General features: G+C 43.3%; 1 protein-coding gene across 1 annotated transcript in view; it reads left to right on the plus strand.

Moving 5' to 3' along the window:
• Positions 1-17,234: 17,234 nt before the first annotated feature.
• Positions 17,235-25,243, plus strand: part of LOC144819490 (transcobalamin-1-like) — an 89,612-nt gene continuing 81,603 nt past the window's right edge. The window contains exon 1 of the mRNA XM_078677374.1: positions 17,235-17,552. Within this exon, the coding sequence (XP_078533500.1) occupies positions 17,477-17,552 (76 nt within the window). The 5' untranslated portion in view covers positions 17,235-17,476. The remainder of the gene's footprint in view (positions 17,553-25,243) is intronic.

Raw genomic sequence — 25,243 nt, forward strand, 5'->3', positions numbered from 1 at the left:
CACATTAACAATAATTCTATAACTGACGAGTTGCAACTTCTATGTGTGCACAAAGCAGCACACATAGAAGGTACAAATCGCCATTTACGATTGTTTATGTGCAGAAAGGGACACCTTCCTGCACATAAACAATCCTTCCCTACAGTGCAGGCACCCTTGCACTATGGTGCAAGGTTTCCTGTGATGACGCTAGACAGCTAAATTTAGCACCAGCGCAGGGGGAACGCAGGGCTGCACCACATTGTTGTAAATACGGTGCAGCCTTCGTTTCAGAAGTGGCGGAGCGTGACGTTAAGACAAGAAGGCTAATGCCTTCTTTGTCAATATGCCCCCAGTGTCTCTCCACACTTAGATGGAAGTGAGTCTTTGCGACATAAATGTTAAAGATTTCTCGGCGCTCAGGTGCAGGACTTGAGTCTGACCATGATGCGCACGTTCATCCATATTTTTATACCTCAGAGGCAGCTACTTATGGTCACGAGCTGGTCAATGAAGTTCAACATACTGACAAACAGGAGTGCCATCAGCAGAGGAATGGAAATTTATGTAGAAGTGGCAGAGTATGGAAAAGATGTGCAGACGTAAATATTGAATACTAAAGGCGAGATAGTAGGCCATGGAAAACGTAACTCAGATGTTGTGATGCTCCGTGGATGGGAGTGATGGCGGTGTCTACAATAAAATCATGTAACCATCCAAGTGCCTTACAGAAACCCTGTCCAGGGCCGGACTTGCCGAAGCGGGCATCGGGCGTTTCCCCTGGGGGGCTGGAAAGGTGGGGCTAGTGTTGGAGCAGTGGCGTCCGCTTTTCTTACTGAGGTCCAGTTTTTAATGCAATATCAGCCCCCAGTAACAAAAGAAGCGGTGATGGGGGCTGGGAGCAGTGCTTCACGCTAGCACACCGCCCCCTGTTGCTGGTCTGCTAGTACTGCCAGGGCTGCTTTGTGTTCTCAGTCTGACCCTGTCATGGTGCATAGACAAGACAGATGTCAGGTCAGAATTCACTCCATCCAAGGAAACAGCAACAGCGAGAAGACGACCATAACAAGGGACAACAACTGTGAGGAAGCGTGACAGAGGTGTGAGATCACAACTGTTGTAGCGTTTTCGACAATATGTAAATTGTGCAGATTTAGTGTGAAAAGTATTTCTCATAGTTGATGTTTTTAGGTTTCGCCTGCGTAGGCTGCACAAGCGCAGTCTCGCTGGCGAGATCTTATGATCTTGAGGAGCTTTCACTAGCGGGCTTTAAGCCCCGCCCCTCTTTTCCATTGGCCATCGTCACCGTTTATGCTAAACGGTGGCCAGCCATTGGGAAAGAGCTTGTTTTAATAATGCGCAGAGTTGTAACCAATGAGCTAATGATGTTGCTCCAGAAATGAGTTACCTACGTCATTCAAAAGAGTAGATAATGAGAAGAATAGTTATGCCACGTTTTGTACGACGATCTGTTGCAACACACGATGGACGGAATGCTGAATGAATCAAACATTCATCCTTTCAGTAAGACGCCACTATTTATAATATGGATGTAGCTTCTCATGTTCTTTTCAATCTGTCCCTGCTTACTCTCCCTTCCCAATCAGTGTCCCCCAACAAAGCCATCTCTCCCCTTATCTCTGCGGAACATAAGTGAATGACGTAAATGTATGTGCAAAACATTGTTAGAAAGACTGACTTGTGAATGAAGCTTCACCATGTACCCAGTATGGATGTGCAGATTCTAAGAGCCATTTTTAAAGGGATGTTTCCTTTGGTTTGATCCTCTCTGGATGGTGGTTGCTGAGTGAGAAAATTGAATATTCTTCTTACCTTGAGAAATGGGCGGGTGTTAAATCCTTTTTAATGACAGGGATGTTTCTGATTTGCCAGTGCGACCTAACCATGATCATTTTATGCTGAATTTGCAGAATCTATTTTTAGAAAGTGTGATTTGTATATAAAAGTTCTTGGACCTTAGCAGTTCAAGTTTTAGTCGTAGCTCCATTAGGCTGTTTTCTTTCGGGGTTCTCATGGATTATATAGCTGTCATTAAAGCTGCTGTTACTTAAGACTTTAGGCCATATGTAGGTAATCTCTATTTACCGATTCTTAAATACCGAATTTTACCGATTCGGTATTTAAGAATCGGTAAATAGTATGCAGCTAAAAATTCGGTAAATTTTACCGATTCGATAATATTCGGTATTACCGATTCGGTATTTACCGATTCAGTAATTCCCATTCATTCCTATGGGCCTATGGGCCCATAGGAATGAATGGGAAGCCTCTCACTATTACCGATTCGATAAATACCGAATCCGTAATAGGGGGAACATATTCAAGGGTGGTAGGGTGTCACATTGACACCCTGTTGCACCCCTGAAATGCATCTGTGCACATGTGGCACACATACATGACCTAAGGGCATACTCTAATGTGGTATGTCTGCCACATGGCACTTTTAAAAAAGTACAAAATTGCTTTTTTAAAGGTATTCGATATTTACCACCAACTTGTAGTTGGTGGTAAATAACGAATCGTTAAATAAAAAATGCACTCACTTGAGTGCTCCCTACATAGGATTTAAGGATTCGGTAATTTACCGATTCGGTATTTTAAGGATTCGGTAATTTACCGATTCCTTAAATTACGTAATCGGTAAATCCAGCCACCTACATTACAAAAAGGTAAATACCAGTCGGTAACGGCAAATTTACAGATTTTTGCCCGTTACCGACCAGTATTAAGCTTCCTACATATGGCCCTTTATATTTTATGTCCATTTGACCTAGACTCTCTATGGTATATGCCTGCATTCTTCATGCCTGCATTCTTCATGAGTTTGCCACTTAGAATTCTTACTTAGATTCTGCTAACCGGGGAATAATGTGTTGCATGATTTTGCATTTATTTGTAATTCTGTATTTTGAGCCTTTATAGCTTTCATGCATATTTTCTGTGTACCGCATTTTAACTCTTTCTGTATTAAAAATCAACTATTGCTCTACGTTTGGCCTAGAACTCAATTTTTTATGTTTCCAATACTTATTTCTGTTTAACTCTGCTACATTGTCTTATTCCGGAGAGGTGTGTAGGCTCAACCCGCTAGATCAACTGGAGACTCTGGAGCCAAATTACTTAGGCAAACCTTTGGGGTTTTCAAATATTGGGGTTCAGATGATTATTGGAGTTTACTCCCACATAGCTCTCAGACTAGGAATTACCAACACCTCTGGACAGACCAAATGACTTATTTATTTATTTATTTATTTTATGCAATTTTTAAACCGCGCAAATACCCAGATGGGTGTCCCGGCGCTAACGTAACAGAACCCTCCCTGTGGCAGAAAAATGATTTATGCTGAGAACAACCATGTTTTAAGTTTTTTTCTGAAGTTGATGAGCGTGGGAGCAGTTTTGATATGGAGGGGTAGCGTATTCCAGAGTTTGGCTGTCGAGATGGTTAAGCATCTGTCTCCCCAGTTGGCCCTTCTTGTGCGTGGAACCTTCAATAGATGGGCTGATGATGAACGTAAAGTTCTTGAATGTTCGAGCGGGCAAAAGGCTTTTTTTAGGAATAGTGGGCCTAGGTTGTTGATGGCTTTGTAGGCGATGCATAAAGCCTTAAATTTAGTCCGGCTCCTTACTGGGAGCCAGTGCAGCTGTCGAATATACGGGGAGATGGATGTGAACTTGGGGATGGTTAGTAGGGTCCTGGCCGAGGCATTTTGGACCAGCTGCAGTCTGGTGAGGACCTTTTCTTGGGCATTCAATAGGAGGGCATTGCAGTAATCTGTTCTTGAGAAGACCAGAGTACTGATTAAAGTTTTGCCCGCAGAAGGAGGTCGGTAAGGAATTCGTTTTTTGATCCTCTTTAAGATATAAAAAGAAGAGGAGACCACGGAGTTGGCATGTTGGTGGAAAGTCATTTTGTTGTCAAATATGACTCCTAGGTTACGTACCTTGGCCACCGGTTGGGGAGGCGTTTCCATCTCAGGTGGCCACCATTGGGGGGACCAGATAGGTTCCAGTTTCCCGAATGTCATCACCTCTGTCTTGTCAGAGTTTAATTTAAGACAGTTTGATGACATCCAGGAACTTATTGCCCTCATTCCCTCTTGGAAGTTAGCCGCAACATATATACCATCATTGTATACAGATAACACCAGTTGAGTGTTGTCCGCATAGGTTGTGAGGGCGATTCCATAAGATTTTATAACCCTCGCTAAGTCCGAAACGTAAATGTTGAAGAGTGTCGGGCTTAGCGAGGAGCCCTGTGGAACTCCGCAGGGGAGAGAAAAGGTCTGGGAGATGTAATTGCCCATCTTCACTGTCTGAGGACGGTTAGCTAGAAATGAGGCAAGAAGTTCCTTAGCTTTGTTCTTTATTCCTAAGGCTGAGACACGGTCGATCAAGATGACATGATCGACCGTGTCAAAGGCTGCGGAGAGGTCCAAAAGTATTAGTACCGCGGCTCCTCCCTTATCCATTGTAATCCTTATCTCATCTGCTGCTTTTAATAGCGCTGTCTCTGTTCCATGACCCTGTCTAAACCTGAATTGGGTGTCATCAAGTAGGTTGTTGTCGTTTATAAATTTCGATAATTGTGTATTCATGATTTGTTCGAACATTTTTGCAGGGAAAGGAAGACAAGCAATAGGTCTGTAGCTAGCGGGAAGGAGAGAATCTAAAGTAGGCTTTTTTAAAAGTGGCTTGATAATAGCCTCCTTCCAAACATATGGGTATATGCCAGTTGAAAACATTGCATTGCAGATGTTGGTCAGGGCAGGGGAAATGGCTTCAGGGATGAGATTAAGGATGGCGGGGGGGCAAGGGTCAAGTGGTGACCCAGATTTAGTGCAAGCAACAAGATGTCGGATATGTTCCTGCGTAGTAGCTTCGAAGACAGAAAAGTTTGGTGCCTTATTGGGAGGGGGTACCATGGGGGTGGGAGAAGAGGGAGAGTGGGAGAAGGTTGAGAAAATGGCATTAACTTTGTTTTCGAAAAATTTGGCTAAAGAATCCGAGAGAGACTGTGATCCATCTAAGCGTGGGGCAGGCGGGTTGGACAGATGAGTGACCACCTGGAATAGTTCTCTTACAGAGTTTTTCGCCTGGTTAATTTGGGAAGTATAATAGAGAGTTTTTTCCGATGTGATAAGTTTTTTATATTTGGAGAGAGCGTTTTTGTAGGCAGTTTTATCGATTGGACTGTAAAGGCGGCGCCAGTGCCTTTCCAGGTTCATGCAATGTTGTATTTGCAGTCGTAGGGATTCCGTAAACCAAGGGGCCGGTGGAAGCTTTCTACTGCGGTAGGAGGTTTTGATCGGAGCTAACTTATTACAAGCTGTATTTAAGTTGCTCAGATAATTGATGGATGCTAATGTAGGATCCTGTTCGTTAGGGATAATACTGTCGAGCATTATCTCCGCAAGATGGTCGGGGTTAATATTTTTCCAATCTCTGAAGGTGACAGGGGAAGAGGATATGGAGGGAGGTGTGAGGGGGTTAATTTTAATGGAAAAGCAGACGGCTGCATGATCCGTCCAGATAAGAGGGATTACCTTAGAGACAGATATATGCGGATTGCTGGTAAATAGTCCATCTAAGGTGTGTCCCGCTTGATGAGTGGGTTGTTTGACAATTTGCAGAAGACCGGCTGCAGCTAGGTCATTGATTAACAGCGAGGTGTCAGGGTCGTCAATTGTTTCGAGATGAAAGTTAAAATCTCCCAGTAAGGTGAAGTGTGGAGATCCTACTGAAGCCTCAATTAGGTTACCAACATTCGCGAGGAATTTCGACCTAGACCCGGGGGGGGGCGATAGATTAACGTACCTTTGAATGATTGTTTACCAGAGAGGCCAATGGTGAAGGTAAAAGCCTCACACTCAGTATAGTTAGGTTCCTCAATTGTAACTTTAAAATGGTCTTTATAAATGATGGCTATACCTCCACCCTTTCTTTTAGGTCTATCTAATCTGCTTACGCAGTAGTTTGTCGGAGTAGCCGCTCTGAAATCTGGGCCAGAGGAGTCATCCCCCCATGTCTCCGTAATGAATAATAGATCCAAGTTATGTGAATCGATTAATTCAGAGATTTCAGTTTTGTGTTTGGGGAGAGATCACACGTTTATAAGTGCTGCTAACACCTGTCGGGGGGAGGTAGTGGAGGTGGTAGGGATATCCCCAATACAAGTAGGACATTTGTGAGGACCAATGCCAGAGTTGGTGTATACCAAATGTGGTAAGGCATGGGGCACCACCGCTGCGGCCCTGAGATTTAGTAGTTGGACGGAGGTGTAAGTGAGTACCTCCGTATTGAGCAACGGGAGCGGCAGAGGTGAATCAGGGGGAGTGGCCCTAGGCCCGGCCTTGGCGCGGATGAGCGCAGACGAGCTTGCCTTATGCCGCCTTCGGCGCGCAATCGTCGCGCCCGCTGCGCTCGTCCGCTGCGCTGCCGGTTGGTGAGCATGATTTATGATGAGGGAATAGTGACGAGGCGAGGGGGCGTGGCCAGCGTGAGTGGGCGTGTCCGCTGGTCGAGGAATGGCAGAGTCGTTACACCAACACTCACCCGCAGCAGCGTGCAATCGGCTGGGCGGGGTGTCGGGAAATGAGAGGCTGTGGCCGAGGGGTAAGTGGCAGTAAAATACACGTTATCACACACAATATTTTTAAAATTAAGATCGAGTAAGAAACTCCCGGCTTCCGCCTCAGGAGTGAGTTCTGTAAACACTGCGCTAGCAGTCAGCGCGCGTTTAAATAATGTGGCGAGGGGGCGTGGCCAGCGTGAGTGGGTGTGTCCGCTGGTCGAGGAATGGCAGAGTCGTTACTCCAACACTCACCCGCAGCAGCGTGCAATCGGCTAGGCGGGGTGTCGGGAAATGAGAGGCTGTGGCCGAGGGGTAAGTGGCAGTAAAATACACGTTATCACACACAATATTTTTAAAATTAAGATCGAGTAAGAAACTCCCGGCTTCCGCCTCAGGAGTGAGTTCTGTAAACACTGCGCTAGCAGTCAGCGCGCGTTTAAATAATGTGGCAAGGGGGCGTGGCCAGCATGAGTGGGCGTGTCCGCTGGTCGAGGAATGGCAGAGTCGTTACACCAACACTCACCCGCAGCAGCGTGCAATCGGCTGGGCGGGGTGTCGGGAAGTGAGAGGCTGTGGCCGAGGGGTAAGTGGCAGTAAAATACACGTTATCACAGACAATATTTTTAAAATTAACTGAAGGAAGGGGTGTGATAGGGCGCACACGATGAAACAGAGGGAATCGATGGTCCCTGGCACATGCCACAGAGGCTAAGAGGCCTCCTCTTTCAGCAGGTGTTTTACTCTTCCTCGACGCCTTGTTAAGTCTAAACTCTCACTGTATGGCAAAGTGCGGGCATGATGGTGTCCACTCCTCATGACTCTGGTGGGACCACCTGACATGATGACCATCAGTCTGAAGGTTACATGAAGGACACCCATGCTGTTTTGTGGTTATTGAACATTGCCATAGACCTGTCTCTTCCCTGTGACATCTGACTTCTGTTGTTTCCTCCGATGGAAATTGCAAGAGTAAAAACAATTGAGAAGTCTTTGATGGAACTTTCCACCAGCTGCCATACTGAACATGCCATCATTGTAGCAGTGCCCCAATGTTTATTGTGGGTTTGCTCTGTGACAGCTTCCCTTTAAAACTTGGATTGCACCACTTCCTCCACAGGTAAACAATCTCACAAGCTTCCTCTTCTCTGGCTTACTTCTGCGTCTTCTTCTGTATTTTACGTCTCCTGTATGAAGACAGAAGTACCTTGCTGAACATACAGTCTGTTTCAGAAACTAAGCTGGTTCTACTTTATACATTTATGTAACTCCTGTGCACCTGTGTAGATGAAAGGACCAGGGCTGTTCTGTCTGTAACACCTTGTTATGAGGCTCACATGGCCGGGTGAAGTACGCGGCCTCTATATGGTGGACCGACGGTTGCGGAATCTGTGCTGATGTAGAGGTGTGAGACTAACCATACCTGAGTGTGAGTGACAGTAGAGTGATCCCTTCCTGCTGTTCATCCACACCCTTTGGCATCATGCTACTTCCGGGGTAGGACCGCACCATCCTTTGGAGTAGGGGGGAAAAACTGTTCTAAGTAAAATAAACACTTTTTTAGAATTTCTTCCTAAAAAATATTTAGCAATTTGTTTGCTTCAAATAGTTTAATTTCTTTTATTTTTATTGTTTACAAAAATGTATAGAACATGTTTTGAAAAGATTGTTTCCTTTACCAGAAACAACTTATTTGTTTGTAATAATGGAAAAATTATTCTATGACAGAACCCTGCATGCATTTACCATGCATCCTTTACAACAGAGTCTGTACCGCGACTGCAACATTACTATGCAATATTTTACCACTGAAGTCGTTACAACAACTTGCCTTAGGGGGGCGCTGGACTTTGGTATTTTACATGTTACTATTCCAACTCCAGTCTAGGCCCTATGGGCCCGATTCACAGAATGAATTTAAGACTCAATCCTAAACTTACTACTATTTTGGTATTCACAGAATGCACTTACTACTTTTGGTATTCACAGAAGTTAGGATTTTGTCTTAAGTTATTCTTAAAACAGACTTAAGACAGACTTAAGACAGAGTTAAGGCAAAATCCTAACTTAAGTCTGTCTTAAGTTTGTCTTAAGTCTGTCTTAAGTTTGTCTGAAGAAAACTTAAGACAAAATCCTAACTTCTGTGAATACCAAAAGTAGTAAGTTCTTTCTGTGAATACCAAAAGTAGTAAGTGCATTTTGTGAATGCCAAAAGTAGTAAGTGCATTCTGTGAATACTAAAATAGTAGTAAGTTTAGGATTGAGTCTTAAGTTCATTTTGTGAATCGGGCCCCAAGTGCCTTTACTACTGTGACTAATATTCTTTCAGTGCCCCGACCTGCATATTACACACTGTGCTAAACTTCCCAACATATGTCCTCAGACTCATGTACCTTACTACTCGATATACTATACTACAACTGACATTGCAAGGTTTGCTAAAGACAGGAAGTTGCCCCGCATCCACCTACAGAGTACACAGATCAGCTTTCAAGACTCTTAATGCAAGCACTATTCAAGCCTGCATCTGGGTTCCTTCCTAGACTGGACTAAGCACCCACGGGCACCTTTGCAGGGGAATGCTGGATGGCCAGACCCACCACAGTGTTAGTTGCCGGAAGTGTTGTCCCAGGTGGCATGATCACTTCCTGCTGTTCATCCACACCCTGAGGCATCATGTTACTGTCAGGGTGGGGCCGCACCATCCTTTGGAGTAGTGGGAAAACTGTTCTAAGCAAAATAAACACTTTTTTAGAATTTCTTCCTTAAAAATATTTAGCAATGTTGTTTGCTTCAAGTAGTTTGATTTCTTTTATTGTTGTTATTTACAAAAATGTATAGCACATGTTTTGAAAAGACTGTTTCCTTTACCAGGAACAACTTTCTAGTTTCTAATAATGGAAAAATGATTGTATGACAGACCCCGCATGCATTTACCATGCATGCCTTTACAACGGAGTCTCTACCCCGACTGCGACGCTACAACGCATTCTTTTATCACGGAAGTTGTTACAACAACTTGCCTTAGGGTAAATGGTGGACTTTGGAATAGTGTAAATTACTATTCCAACTCCAGTCTAGGCAACAGTAGGGTAAGGTATTGGACTTAAAATACAACACCAGTCCAACAACGCACCCCCTAAAGCAAGTCTTTGTAATTACTTTCAGGGTAAAGGAACGAGTGGTAACGTCACAGTCGGGTAGTGACTGCGTTGTAAAGGCACTTCGTGGTAGTGACTGCCCGTCAAAGAATGTTTCCCTTGAAAAATTTCTGTTAATCAATAGTAGAAAAATCTTATTTGAAAATAGAAAATTGATTGTCATTCTTGATATTATGATAATTCATTTTTTTCATAGTGTTCAGTAATGAGACTTACTGTTTCCGGCGTGTCTGCATTCCGTGGCGGGTGCCCTTTGTGGGAGTTGATGTTCTATCAATAAAGAGCGCTACGAGCTAAGCTTCTGCTGGCCTTAGATTGTGTTTACACAGCCCTCCATCTTGTCTCAGTGTCACAATATACCACATGATGGCTATTGCTGATTTTGGTTCAAAATAAAGTGACGCGCGTGACCACATGACTAAGCCGAGAGGTGTTCTCAGGGAATTTTTCTCACCGTACCCTACCAAGAAGGTTTTCAACCGTCCCATGCTCTTGCTAAAACAATGTCTGATTTCAACAGTTCAGGTAAAGCTGTAAGAATGACTAAATCCCAATGTATGACAGCTATGAGAGGATCCTCGAATGTATTCTGTCGTAAAGCGTTTCTTCTAGCTTGTTTCCTATTGATGCAAGTCCTGAGAATCATGTATTCCCACAGAATGTATTAAAGTCTTTGGGCCTGATTAGGATGGTGGTCGGATTGCAACTGACCCGCCATTGGTGTCGGTCTGACCGACATCGATCAGAGTGGTCCAACCGCTGCATTAGCAGGGACCGACTGACGCTTCTGAAAGGCTCAAGGAACCCTTTGGGCTGTTGGTCGGATCGTATTCTCTACAATAGGGGCAGTGTCTGCGCAGGCACTGCCGTAGGCATTATGATGTCCCTTTCTGACAACCTATCCATGTCAGTCTGACCGCCATGGAAAGAATGTCGAAAAGGACCTTTGGGGTCCCTTGCAGGGCCCCCGGCCTCCTGGGGCCTCTGCTATGGGGCATGGATGCTTCAAAACATCCTCTTTTCCACTGCAGCTTGTGCTGCGGCCCTTTTCCGAGCCGCAACACAAGCCACAAAAGGGGATGTTTCTGACCGACTACACGGCGGTCGCATCTTATTTGGGTGGGTGGAAGCGACGACTACATGTCGCTCAGTTTCCAACCCGCTGCGATGACGGTCAGATGCTTGTCCGACTGCCATCATACTTAGGCCCTTTGTCTAAAGCCCTATAAAAGTATGTGGATTTTTGTAACCAGGGACACCCACTTTCCCCACCTTTAGAAGGTGAATCTATGCCAGATTTCACTTAGAAATATAGAGTTCTTTGTACTTATGATTTGCATGCTTTACTGCTAGACTCTCTTATGGAATGTTTAATGTAATCTGCCTATTAATTCTTTAAATAAAGCTTTGAAACTGCAACCCTCGTCTGTCATTTTTAAGAGAATGTTTGAGCATATTCATGTATCTAACTAGAAAGAGTGACGGTCCCAGTCGGGGAGCTACACCGCTCCCAGTCGTAGCCGTTGGCGCACCTCATCATCTGGAATTTGAGACTAAATTGTGCGTCGACGCCATCATCAGCTTGTCAAACACACAGGTGTTATGAAGTGTGCTCAGAACATGTCAAAATATAAGCTTAGCAGAGCCTCCATTTCACAGACTCGCCTCACTCTCTGTAGCCCTGAGGTTTTTTTTCAGTTGCATGAACATAACATAAAAATCACCAAAACTATTTATTTAATTTTTCATTATGCTTTAATTCATAGTTGCAATTGTTTGCTCCTAAATGTAAAATTTCAATGTCAAATATTCAATACATTTCAAATTTATTCTTTGGCGCTCTTCATCAGGAGCAGGTAATTCCGTATTTTAAAAAATGTTTCAAATGTTTCCTCAGCAAAGCTAATTGACACTGTGAACACAAACACAAACCCAATCTACCTCATCAAGGTATGCTGTTTCCAAGGAATCAAACAGCCACAATCACCTTTCACACCCGGCCCTTTGAACCTGCCAAGAGATGTCGGTGGCTCTATCACTAGTCTAACCGTCTTGATTCCATTATACTCCATTGCCATGTGAATTCTACCTGCAACAATCAGCTAACTTCCCCTACATTTGTTTATGTGTTTTGTGCAGTTTCTTGTTTGCAACAGTCCTTAGATTGCTTTTATGCTCATGTATTTATTGTTTTGTCTTGGGTTCAGTTTTCCCCACATAAGATAATCCACACGGACAGCACATGCTATCACAAGTTGCCTCGCATCTCTGTTTGATGTTGTCTCCTGTGCTGAGATGTGTTACATGTTCACTTTTAATTGCATTGTTACACTTGGAAAAATTCATAATTAGGCCTTTTGTCGTCTGTAAAGTTGTTCTCCAGTAGTACGGCTTCATGTTCTCATAATTACTATTCACCAACCTACACCCGAGATCTCCTCCCCCTCCTCTACCATCTCTCACCCGGTTATGTTATGTTTTATAAATGTATTACGTTCACAGCTACTCATGAGTGTCCCGGCGCGAGACCGCAGGCGATAGAGAAGTGGGCATCGGATGAATAGATGAGTTTTCAATTTTTTCTTGAATACAACTGGATCCTGGATAGTGCGCAGGACCAGAGGAAGAGCATTCCATGCAACCGCCGCTTTCACTGCAAAAGAGCTGCCTCCTATCCTCTGATGCTTGAAACGTGGGACCTGGGCATAACAATAGGACGAAGAGCGCAGGGAACGCGCAGGGACGTAGAAGGATAGACGCCTCTGCAGGTAAAGTGGGCCACACCCGTGGAGAGCACGGTAGGCCAAAGTCAGAAGTTTGAATTTCACGCTAGACGCCATGGGCAGTCAGTGGAGAGAGTGCAACTGCTGATGCACACCGTCCCTGGACGACAAACCCAATAGGAGTCTGACTGCGGTATTTTGAACCACCTGGAGCTTCTTCAGCAGGTAGCCCCGTATACCAACAAAGAGGGCATTGGCGTAATCCAGCCGAGACAAGATTAAAGCACAAGTGACCGTTGCCCTCGCCGCCTGTGGCAAAAGGGAAAAAAACCTTCTAAAAGATTTAAGCAGGCCGAAGCAACAACCGGATAGCTTCTTGATATGTACTGAGAAGGAAAGACCTTTATCGAACCAGAACCCCACATTTTTTACTGGCTGCCCTGTTGAGGATGGTAGTGGGTACTCGGGAGGCCAGAGCTGCTCTCTAAAATCGAAAGGAAATGTCTGCACACATCACTACTGGATTTAGTAGTAAATGTGGAAGAGATGGGGAAGTGGTAGGAACATGGGGAATAATGGGTGGGATTGAAGAAAATTTAAGGGGCATGCAAATACAAAACATGCACCCACATGAGAGTACGGCAACTGCTATTCACAAAATATACTTCTAAATCTACTGCAACTCTAACAAGGACAGGTGCTATTTACCTATTCACGTGATTTGAGATTAGCTCATAAGACAGAAAAAGATCAAATGCAGGGGCCTTGCAAAGTTGACACCGTCTTCTCATGATCCAGGATTTTATCTGTTCCACTTGTGGGTGCTGGGCCCAGCCACACTAGGGGTGTTTTGTTTGTTTCAGGAGAAGTGGGGGATTGCTGGGTAGTAGAAATGTTGAGGATTCATGCAGATTCTGGAACTCCCCCCCCCAGAAATATGAGAAGAATGTGTGTTTTTTTCAAAGTTTGAGATTTGAAGAGCATTGCTGGTAAGAAACTGGAGGGCAGGAAACACCACGCTAGACTCCCATAGGTAACTAGTTAAAAAAAATATCTGAGGGTCTCATCCACAAAGGCAAACTTCCACCAAGGTGGCGTCCCTGGAAAAGAATTTTGACTCCAGAGACACTTTGATGTTTCACATGAACACAGCCATCAGAGACGCATTGCCTCCCTCCAGTAGCGGTCTGCGGGTCACTCACGTAGGTAAACAGCGCAACTTTTACCACGCACTACCTTTACAATGCAACTTTTACAACGCAGGTCGTTACAACGACTTGCACTGGGGGGCGCTGTAGGATAGGGAATAGTTTAATTTACTATCCAAAACCTTCCCTACTATCCACGGGGACTGGAGTTGGAATAGTAAATTAAACTATTCACTATCCAGCACCCCCCAACGCAAGTCGTTAAAACGACTTGCGTTGTCAAAGTTGCGTGGTAAAGGCATGCGTTGTAAAAGCATGCGTAGTAACGACAAACATCCCTCACATATTGAGGTTTGAAGGACTATGTATTCCCCTGCCCTACCTTGGGGTTATTGATCAGTTAGTTGTGTTCAGCCAACCGGGATTTATTCGTAATCTATGGTTTGTTACACTCGGCCATTTCATTTGGGGATTGGGTGGAAAGTTAGGTACATTTCGCATCCATCTGTGTTAATCGTTATCAAGCATACATTTAGGTCAGAAGTAGATGAGAGAATATATACACATTTACTTGTGACTGCCTGTAAGAAACTGGCTCTATATATACTACACCAAAGTGAGGTACAGTGTGTATAGAGTCCAAGGGTCTGCAGAGGTATGCAGAGGTTAAAGTTAGATAGAACCCTACTCTCTAAAGTGGTAGCTTGGTGGAGCAGTAAGGCAGTACCAGAGGGCAGTGCAAAGCATTTGTTGTACACACTCAGTCAGCAAATGAATTCACACACTCAAGAACTGAACTCTAGGCCAATTGTTTTTGAATAAAAAATATACTGTTGTTTTATTTCTAGAACCAAGCAAGCCCGGTACAGGTAAGCATAAAAAGTACTTTTCAGATATAAGATGCTGTGGTTGAATACTTTCAAAATACAGTAGGACTTTGTACCAATTCAAGTTTTCAGAGGTTGCAATGCAATGCACAAACTTAGTATACTCAGAACATAGGAATTAATAGGCTTTTTAGGTAAAATGCGGTTAATTACTTTTCGGATTACTTTTTCTGACACAGTGCTGGATCCTAGATTCAGCACTGGGACATTTCCTGAAAACAGTTGAGAAAATCTGTTTTAGTTAGATGTACGATTTTAAAGAATATTCTTGTATTTTAAAAGCTTACACTTGAAAACTTTTTCACAGAGAACCACCAATGTTATCCTATGGAAGGAAATTCAATTCACAGGTAAGTTACTTTTACGTTACTTTAACTACTCAGTCTTGGATACCTAGATTCAGCACTGTGACCTTTCCTATAAATAGTTGAGAACATTTGTTTTGGTTATTTGTGCGATTTTTAAAGAATATTCTTAGTTTTCAAATGTTGACACAGAAACTTTTTGGGAGAAAAAGTGTTAATGTTATCCTAAGAGGAAATACAGGTTATCGGTTTCAAGTTAAGTACTCGGTCTTTGGAGTTAGGGTTCTGGGGTTAGACTCAGGGGTCTCCCCGGGTCAGTGATGCACTGTTGTTGCACCCTCAACGGCACTAGGGCGGCTGGGTGCAGAGTGTTGAGGCCCAATGTTACCATACGGAGGTTAGGGGGGCTCCGGTTGGTGTCTGCTGGCAAGCAGGCCACGGGGTTGTGGGAGAAAAGCTCCTAGGGTTTAGCTCAGGGCTAGTTGGGGACCAAAGTATCACCAAAGGTGCACCCTCAGCGGCTCTAGGGCGGCCGGGTGCAGAGTGTTGAGGCCCAATGTTATCCTATGGAGGAAAGTGGTGATCCGGTTGGTGGCTGCTGGCAAGCCACCACTGGGTTATGGGAGCAAAGCTCTTAGGGTTTAGCTCAGGGCAAGTTGGGGACCAAAGTAGCACCAAAGGTGCACCCTCAGCGGCATTAGGGCGGCCGGGTGCAGGGTGCTGTTTTGAGGTCGGGTGCCCTGTTGATTTCAATAGAGATTTTCCGGGACAAAGAAACACTGCAGGCTCGGGGATGAGGATCTTCCAGGAGCGACCACCACTTCGAGGGATAACAAAACCCCCCCCTCCTCTCCTACGTTTGAGTTGTAGCCCACACTGTGGTACCGTGCGTTCCCAGTGTGAAGAGGGGACCGAATGATGAAGCATGTCGCCGTAGAAACCACCCAATACCGATCGTTTTCTGGCAACTCTCCCAGGATGTGGAACACTCTCCCTCGAGTCCTCAGATGCAACCCCTCCTTCTCCTGTTTCAAAAGGGACCTGAAACTCCATCTCCTTAACAAATACTTTCCTGACCAACGTCAACTAACGTAGTCTTCAATATCCGACTTTACTCCTCTCTCTTGACCTACAAGGATAGTGGGTGACCGGACTGTGTTAACCACCTAATTATTCATGCTGTATTTTTGATCCTTGGTTTGGTTCCTTACTGCCTGCCTACTATGTAATGCAATTTCCGTCTGTTCTTTTTACAGGATGTATGTAAAGCGCTCTGATACCTACGGGTTAAGCTAGCGCTATACAAAACTTTCAAAATAAAATATACCTACGGGTTAAGCTAGCACTATATAAAACTTTCAAAATAAAATATACCTACGGGTTAAGCTAGCGCTATATAAAACTTTCAAAATAAAATATACCTACGGGTTAAGCTAGCGCTATATAAAACTTTCAAAATAAAATATACCTACGGGTTAAGCTAGCGCTATACAAAACTTTCAAAATAAAATATACCTACGGGTTAAGCTAGCACTATATAAAACTTTCAAAATAAAAATAAATAAATAAATAGGGTGAGTGAGTGTTCTCGTCCTAACACAGTAGTGCTTCCCAGTCCAGACTTTTCTCACCGCTCCCCTTTGTGTCTTTTCTTTTCTTTGTTAACAACACCATACCCTATGTGAGATAGATTGGTGGGAGTAGTACCTTAGGTGGTGCTAAATACTATAATAAGGCCCTTCTCCGTGAGATACTACCACCTTGTGTGATATTGATATTGGTATTGATTTGATATTGTGTGAACGAATTGTCTAAAAACTACCTTTACAACGCTTGCCATTACAACGCATACTACCTTTACAACGCATACCATTACAATGCATACCATTACATTGCATGTATGGTAAGTATTGGATACTACAGGGGTAAAAATGACTATTCCAACTCCAGGGGGTGCAACAGTAGGGTAAGTGTTGGATAGTGTAGGGGTTGGACCTGACCCCTGACAGCCGCAAATCCCTCGTGAGATCAACGCTTTCAAAAACGTCCCTGGGCCTTTTTCACCGGATAACTGGCAGGTAAGATAATTGTCCTGCCCAGTGCAGATCGACCTGTTCTCACCGCTGCTGCCAGTCACCAACTAAATGTTTTCTTTTCCTGGGCTGTGGGCAGTTTTCCTTTGTGCGCGCCAAATGTTTGTCACATCTGCTGCCAGGAAAAGCAGCAAGTTGTGCGCCTCCCTGAGCCGGACCAGGGAGAGCCCTGACTTTCAGAATAATCTTGTTTCATTGTTCGAAGCTTCCAGCGATGAGGTTTCACAATGGCTCGGGAATTACCAGGGTTTGACGCAATCCTGCCCTTGCCTCATACTGCCTAGAGGCTGCTCGCTGGCTATAAAAGAGCCTGCCTGGCATCAGCTTCCATCACTCCCTTCCTGCCACCTGTCGCTGTCTGCCTAGTAGCCATCCCTACCTGACTGCTACCTAACACTGTGCCCAGGACCTGGTCCTCCCAGCCTGACACCCACCACACTCTGCCTGGCACCCTCACCTGCTGCCTGGCACCAACCAAGCTCTACCTGCCACCCACCAACCCCCTGCCTGGCACCCACCAACCCCCTGCCTGGCAGCCATCACCTTTCAGCCAGGACTCACTCCACGCGAAGAGTCTCCCTGCTAGAGATGTCACCGGGTGGGGCACTGCTTGCTACCCTCCTCCTGGCACTGGGCTTGCCCGGCCTGAAGTCAGAGTCATGCAGTGAGTATATTCTCTTTCACCCCTGTTTATACTGCACCACAACTTTGAAACACACTTTATACTGCACCAGAACTTTGACACACACTTTATACTGCACCAGAACTTTGAGGCACTCTTTATACTGCACCAGAACTTTTAGGCACTCTTTGTACTGCACCAGAACTTTCTAGCACTCTTTATACTGCACTAGAACTTTGAGGCACACTTTATACTGCACCAGAACTTTGAGGCACTCTTTGTACTGCACCACAACTTTGTAGCACTCTTTATACTGCACCAGAACTTTGAGGCACTCTTTTTACTGCACCAGAACTTTGAAGCACTCTTTATACTGCACCAGAACTTTGAAACACTCTTTGTACTGCACCAGAACTTTGAAACACTCTTTGTACTGCACCAGAACTTTGAGACACTCTTTATACTGCACCAGAACTTTGAGGCACTCTTTATACTGCACCAGAACTTTGAAGCACTCTTTATACTGCACCAGAACTTTGAGGCACTCTTTATACTGCACCAGAACTTTGAAGCACTCTTTATACTGCACCAGAACTTTGAATCACTCCTTATACTGCAACAGAACTTTGAAGCACTCTTTATACTGCACCAGAACTTTGAAACACTCTTTGTACTGCACCAGAACTTTGAATCACTCCTTATACTGCAACAGAACTTTGAAGCACTCTTTATACTGCACCAGAACTTTGAAACACTCTTTGTACTGCACCAGAACTTTGAGGCACTCTTTATACTGCACCAGAACTTTGAGGCACTCTTTTTACTGCACCAGAACTTTGAGGCACTCTTTACACTGCACCTGGATTTTGAAGCACTCTGTACACTGCACTACAATGTTGAGACACTCTTTATACTTTGAAACATATTTACTTCACCAGGATGTTGAAGCACTCTTTATACTGCACCAGAACCTTGAAGCGCTCTTTACACTGCACCAGAATTTTGAAGAACTCTTTACACTGCATCTGAACTTTGAGGCTCTCATTACACTGCACCAGAACATTGAATCACTTGTTATACTGCACCAGAACTTTGAAGCACTCTTTACACTGCACCTGGATTTTGAAGCACTCTTTATACTGCACCAGAACTTTGAAGCACTCTTTACACTGCACCTGGATTTTGAAGCACTCTTTACACTGCATAATAACGTTGCATCGCTCTTTATATTACACCAGAGCATTCAAGCACTTTTTATACTGCACTTGGATGTTGAAGCACTCTTTATACTGCACTAGAACTTTGAAGCACTCTTAACACTGCACCATAACATTGTATACTAGACCAGAATGTTGAAGCAATCTCTATACTTCACCAGAACTTTGAAGCACTCTGTACACTGCACTACAATGTTAAGACACTCTTTATACTTTGAAACATATTTACTTCACCAGGATGTTGAAGCACTCTTTATACTGCTCCAGAACTTTGAAGCACTCTTTACACTGCACTACAATGTTGAGACACTCTTTATACTTTGAAACATATTTACTTCACCAGGATGTTGAAGCACTCTTTATACTGCACCAGAACTTCCGACCATGATGGCGGCCTGTGCGTTGTTGTACGATAGGACTCACACGTAGAAGAGTGACATTTGGAAAGTATACAATAGAGAGGAAAGACTGACCCAGATGCGAATGAAAACGCACCAAATCCAGGTGTTTATAAGAAATAGTGGATGTACCTTTAGTGATTGGTTACCAGCTGCTGCCGGATTGAGCTTGCTTGTTGTTTATCGCCCTGTCCTGAAGAGGCCAGACTTGTTGGAAGGCCAAAACGCGACCGCGTCGACACTTTGCATATGGAGGAGTCCCTGTATAAAAATTGATTTTGGAAATTAATGCCTTGTGACACACTTGTTGATTTAGGTTCTGTAAAATTTGTGCATTGAACCAGTGGTGTCTGACTACCTCCTAGTGCACCTCCTGAGCTAATGGGAGGGCACTTAGCCTTTGCTACAATCTTTTTCTAAGGGTGAAATATTATCTAGTTTTTGGGTTTTTGTTCCATTTTTGTCTAAAGTGTTTTTGTTGTTGGTTGTATATAGGTGTGTATATATGGATGTATATAGTGGTATATGGTGTATGAAGTATTGATACTAAAATATACATATCATTTCTTTGTGTTTGTTTGAAAGAAAAGAAGACTATACGAAATAAGATAAAAATAATTTATGTGCTGATTACAAAAAATAAAATGTGTAATCATGTCCCCTTGTGTGAGTGATGATGTACAGAATGTTTGATTAACTTCACAGTGAACATTTGGCATAAAAATAGGTGAATTAATTGTCCCCTATTTGAGATTAGCACAGAATTTGTTCCTCCTTTTTCCATCGTTGTGTTTCTTTAACACTCTTTGTACTGCACCAGAACTTTGAAGCACTCGTTATACTGCACCAGAACTTTGAAGCACTCGTTATACTGCACCATCATGCTGAACACTCTTTATACTGCACCAGAACTTTTAAGAACTCATTATATTGCACCAGAATTTTAAAGCGCTCTTTATACTGCACCAGAACATTGAAGCACACTTTACACTGCACCACAATGCTAAAGCATTCTTTGTACTGCACTAGAAGTTTGAAGCACTTTTTATACTGCACCATAATGTTGATGCACTCTCTAAACTACACCAGAACATTGAAGCACTCTTTTTACAGCACCGGAACATTGAAGCACGCTTTACACTGCACCAGAATGTTGAAGCACTCTTTGTACTGCACTAGAACTTTGAAGCACTGTTTATACTGCACTAGAGCTTTGAAGTACTCTTTATACAGCACCAGAATGTTAAGGCACTCTTTATACAGCACCAGAACATTGAAGCACTCTTTATACTGCACCAGAACTTTGAAACACACTTTATACTACACCAGAACTTTGAAGCACACTTTACACAGCATCTGAACTTTGAAGCACTCTTTACACAGCACCTGAACTTTGAAGCACTCTTTACACAGCACCTGAACTTTGAAGCACTCTTTACACAGCACCTGAACTTTGAAGCACTCCTGCACGACAGCAGGACGTCTGAGGATACAAGGCCTATGGTACTTGTGCAAGTGTGGCCACACTTGCTCCGGTTGGAGTTGAGTTACTCGCGTTTACTTCAGCACTTTTATGTCATAAGTAGTAGTGCTATGCATAACTGGCGTTATTCTCTCTAGCGTAATTACTCATAATTACCACAAAATGAATCATAATTATGCGTAATCGTGTGAGAAGTGTAATCCAGCATTTCACACTATTTTCTTAGTACAAAATGTACCTCTGTGTCCAAAATGCACTGAAGGATGTACTTTGCATTAAGAAAATACCACTAAGTCCTACAGGACATGAACAGCAGTAGTGGCAGCCGCTCACTCTCTCATAATTTGTTGTTTCTGTTCTCCTGTCATAGGATTCTTTCCTTGAATTGCTCTTAATTAGTCAAGCTGGTGTAATTGTGCAATTTTGGTAATTTCGCATTGCAAGAGTAATGCGTAATTACTGAAACTACCCCGATTACTCCGGCGTGATTAACATGTGTGATGAAAAATGAGGTGAGGTTCTCATGTTACGGGACGCAGCGCATGGCAGTGTGTTGGACAATGAAGAGTAAGAGATAGACGCACAGTTCAATACTTAGCTGGTGAATGCACTGGGTCGTCCAGTCTGAGATTTTGTGTATAGTTGTGTCCCAGAGCTGGCATGCTTGGAGGGAGAGAGAAGTGGAGAGATCTGTTGGCATGCACATTGTTATTATCATCCCATATCGGAGGGCCCGATTCACAGAATGAACTTAAGACTCAATCCTAAACCTACTACTATTTTGGTATTCACAGAATGCACTTACTACTTTTGGCATTCACAGAATGCACTTACTACTTTTGGCATTCACAGAATGCACTTACTACTTTTGGCATTCACAGAATGAACTTAAGACTCAATCCTATACCTACTACTATTTTGGTATTCACAGAATGCACTTACTACTTTTGGCATTCACAGAATGCACTTACTACTTTTGGCATTCACAGAATGAACTTACTACTTTTGGCATTCACAGAATGAACTTACTACTTTTGGCATTCACAGAATGAACTTACTACTTTAGGTATTCACAGAAGTTAGGATTTTGTCTTAAATTTGTCTTAAGACAAACTTAAGTCAAAATCCTAACTTCTGTGAATGCCAAAAGTAGTAAGTGCATTCTGTGAATACCAAAATAGTAGTAAGTTTAGGATTGAGTCTTAAGTTCATTCTGTGAATCGGGCCCGGAGTGTCTGTGTGAGATGTAAAAAAGTCGTCAGATTCTATAGTTATTTGGGACCTGCAGTGAATGGACTATATTGAAGTCCTCAAAATTGTCCATAATATGTGACAGGTCTCTTTACTTATTACATGCCTGTTCGTTTGGTGATGTTTGGTCGCACAGTACTGGTGATGGACAACCCTCGCAGCAGATATGTCTTATGCGACTTTTATAGGTGTAAGTTACAATTTGTTGCTGACTGCTGCATGTTATGGTTTTATTATTATTCTGGGCTATAACTGTTATCTATGGAAGTACATAACTATATAACGGCTTCTCCCTCTCTCCATCCTCCTGGCACCGTCATGGAAAATAAATGCCATTGTTAGGCAGAGGAGGTGCAAGAGTGATCTTTGTAAGTGAACCATTTCTTCATCAGCAAGCTGGGTCCGAGCAGGAACTGCAAGGTGTGTGTCAATGTTAGTACTTACCTCAACACAGCCTGACTCTGAGTAACACTTGAGTTAAAAGCTAAGTGAAAATATTGACATATGCGTTGTCCCATGCCCTTGTTGGTTTAATCAGGACACCAGAATGTGTGGACTGTCCTGTCCTAAGACCTGGCTGACGCACTCAGTAATAATGGCGACTTTATGCTTCCTGAAGTGGAATGTCATCCAACACCCACTCGCCGATGAATAGTTCTCTTGAATGTTTTTTTTGCAATTAGGGTGATTCAATTGAATAGGTCACAGCAAAATATAAACAAAATATAACAAGAATCTGAGTTGCAGAAATTCAGCATTGAGCAAACCATTTTGAGAGTCTCAGATACAATTTAAAAAACACAGGGCCCGATGTAGGTAAATCTGATTTACCGACTCTAAAATACCGAATTTTACCGATTCAGTATTCTAGATTCGGTAAATCAGATGTAGGAAAAAATTCCGAATCTGTATGATTCGGTAATTACCGAATCGGTATTTACCGATTCGGTAATTGCCATTGATTCCTATGGGCCTTGAGGCCCATAGGAACCAATGGCAATTACCGAGGGCCCGATTCACAGAATGATTTTAAGACTCAATCCTAAACTTACTACTATTTTAGTATTCACAGAATGCACTTACTACTTTTGGCATTCACAGAATGAACTTGCTACTTTTGGTATTCACAGAAGTTAGGATTTTGTCTTAAATCTGTCTTAAATCTGTCTTAAGTCTGTCTTAAGTCTGTCTTAAGACAGACTTAAGACAAAATCCTAACTTCTGTGAATACCAAAAGTAGTAAGTTCATTCTGTGAATGCCAAAAGTAGTAAGTGCATTCTGTGAATACCAAAATAGTAGTAAGTTTAGGATTGAGTCTTAAGTTCATTCTGTGAATCGGGCCCCAAATCGGTAAATACCGATTCAGTAAAATTACAGAATTGACAAGGGGGACAGGGTGTCACTTTGACACCCTATTGCACCCCTGATTCAGGCTTGTGTGCCATGTGACACACATGCATGCCCTTAGGACATGTATGTGTGCCACATGGCACAGGTATACATGCACAGATGTGCATGTACACAGGAATTCGATATTTACCATCAAATATTATTTGAGGGTAAATAACACATTCTTAAGGGCCTGTGGTACTGTTTTCAGTGCCACCTACATCCCACATTACCGATTCTGTAAATTTACCGATTCTGTAATTTACCGATTCGGTAAATTTACAGACTCAGTAATTTTTAGGCCCCCTACATCTGAAACTACAAATACCGGTGGCCGTTACCGACCGGTATGTGGTGACCTACATCTGGCCCACAGTTTTTTATATAAATGTCATCATTTTCTTACAGTCATAGACAAGATAGCAAATGTATTAGAACGCAGTTTATGAAAGAAAAAGACCCTTTTATGCACATCATTGTATGGTACTGAAGGCTGAGTGGCAAAGCCTGCACCAACAGTCCTTTTTAATGCAAAATATTATGAAAAAATGATATATACAGGGGAGGTCATAATAATGGTGAATGCTTTTAAGAAACGAATATATAATCCAATAGTGAATTCATGGGTTCTGTTTCCGGACAGAACTGTTTTAAGCAGAACTACCATTAACTGTCAGCGTTTCGGTCTCTTTTCCGCAAAGTATGCTCAAGACCATCATCAGGACAATAAACTGACTATTGCAGTTGTCTTCACATTCACCCACTTACACTCATTAAAAGTGCTGCTGGAGCAGTCAGAGTTCATCACAGGGGGGATGTTCCTATGGGGCTTAGACAACGTTTTTCAGGATTCATAAAGTAATCCAGATGCTTAAAACAAAATGAATCTGTGTTGGTCAGATGTTCAACCTATAACAGTCAATGTTTAATAATTCACATTAATTATCAGGGGAATAAAATGGTCAATTCAACTCACCAGTCAATGCTGTCTTGGTTGTACCATCCGGTGAGCAACGCAAAGTGGGGTTTAATTAGATCTAAAGGAATTATGTGTTCTCAAGTGAATTTTTTTTGAAGCACTAATTTGGTTATGATGTTAGGTCAATAGTGCAGGATGATCTTCTTTCGGAATACTTAGTTTGGGAGGACAATTATTTTCAAATGATAGCTGAAAAATGATTCACTCACAGACAGCAGCACTCAAGTCTGACAAGGAGTCTTTCAGTAGTAGGTGGACCGCACTTTCTGTTCAAGCTTGGAACTTACACTACAGAACACGGCATGAACACAGACGTCACCATGGAGAATGTACTCAAAACGTAGGGGTCTGTCAGGAACACCACATAAAAGACCACTGCAGAGGAGGTCCTTATCACTCTTGAGACGTAGCATAAACACTGCTGTAAAGACTATTGCAAAGGAGGGCCTTTAACTCAGAGGTGTGGCAGAAGGACCACATGCAAGGTCATCACAAAGGTCATCCCTGGGTGTTAGGCAGGGAACACTGCGTAAACGATCACCATTGTGCAGTAGCGTTAATATAGAATGAAGTGCCATGATCACTACAGAAGGTGAGTTCAACGCATGGGTTGTGGCATGCCCTCTGTATAAGGGGTCACAGGGGCCACCTCTCATGGTTGTAGGGTTCCGGTACCTCTACCTAGAGAGCTGGTTTGTGGGGGTCTCAGGACCTCTTCCAAGGCTTCCTCTAGTGATTGGCGTATGTTTTTTTGTGGCCAATGGCTCTCTCGACCTGTAGAGCACAAGACAGTTCTCCTAAATTTTCAGGGATTCCAGGCGGGCGTGAGACTCCTTGTTCCAGCAGCACAAGGTGAAGGCTCCTACTGGATCTGGAGGCTGATGATCACCCAGGACACCCAACCCCTGGTGTCTCTAAGTGCTTTGTGTACACTTCACTCATATCAATCTTTATGAAGTCCTGGGACCTTGTACAATAAAGTGGAACAATTTGAGAGTTCTTTCTAGTCCTACCT

This window comes from Lissotriton helveticus, chromosome 1_1 (genome assembly GCF_964261635.1).
Source record: "Lissotriton helveticus chromosome 1_1, aLisHel1.1, whole genome shotgun sequence".
Classification (NCBI taxonomy): Eukaryota; Metazoa; Chordata; class Amphibia; order Caudata; family Salamandridae; genus Lissotriton; species Lissotriton helveticus.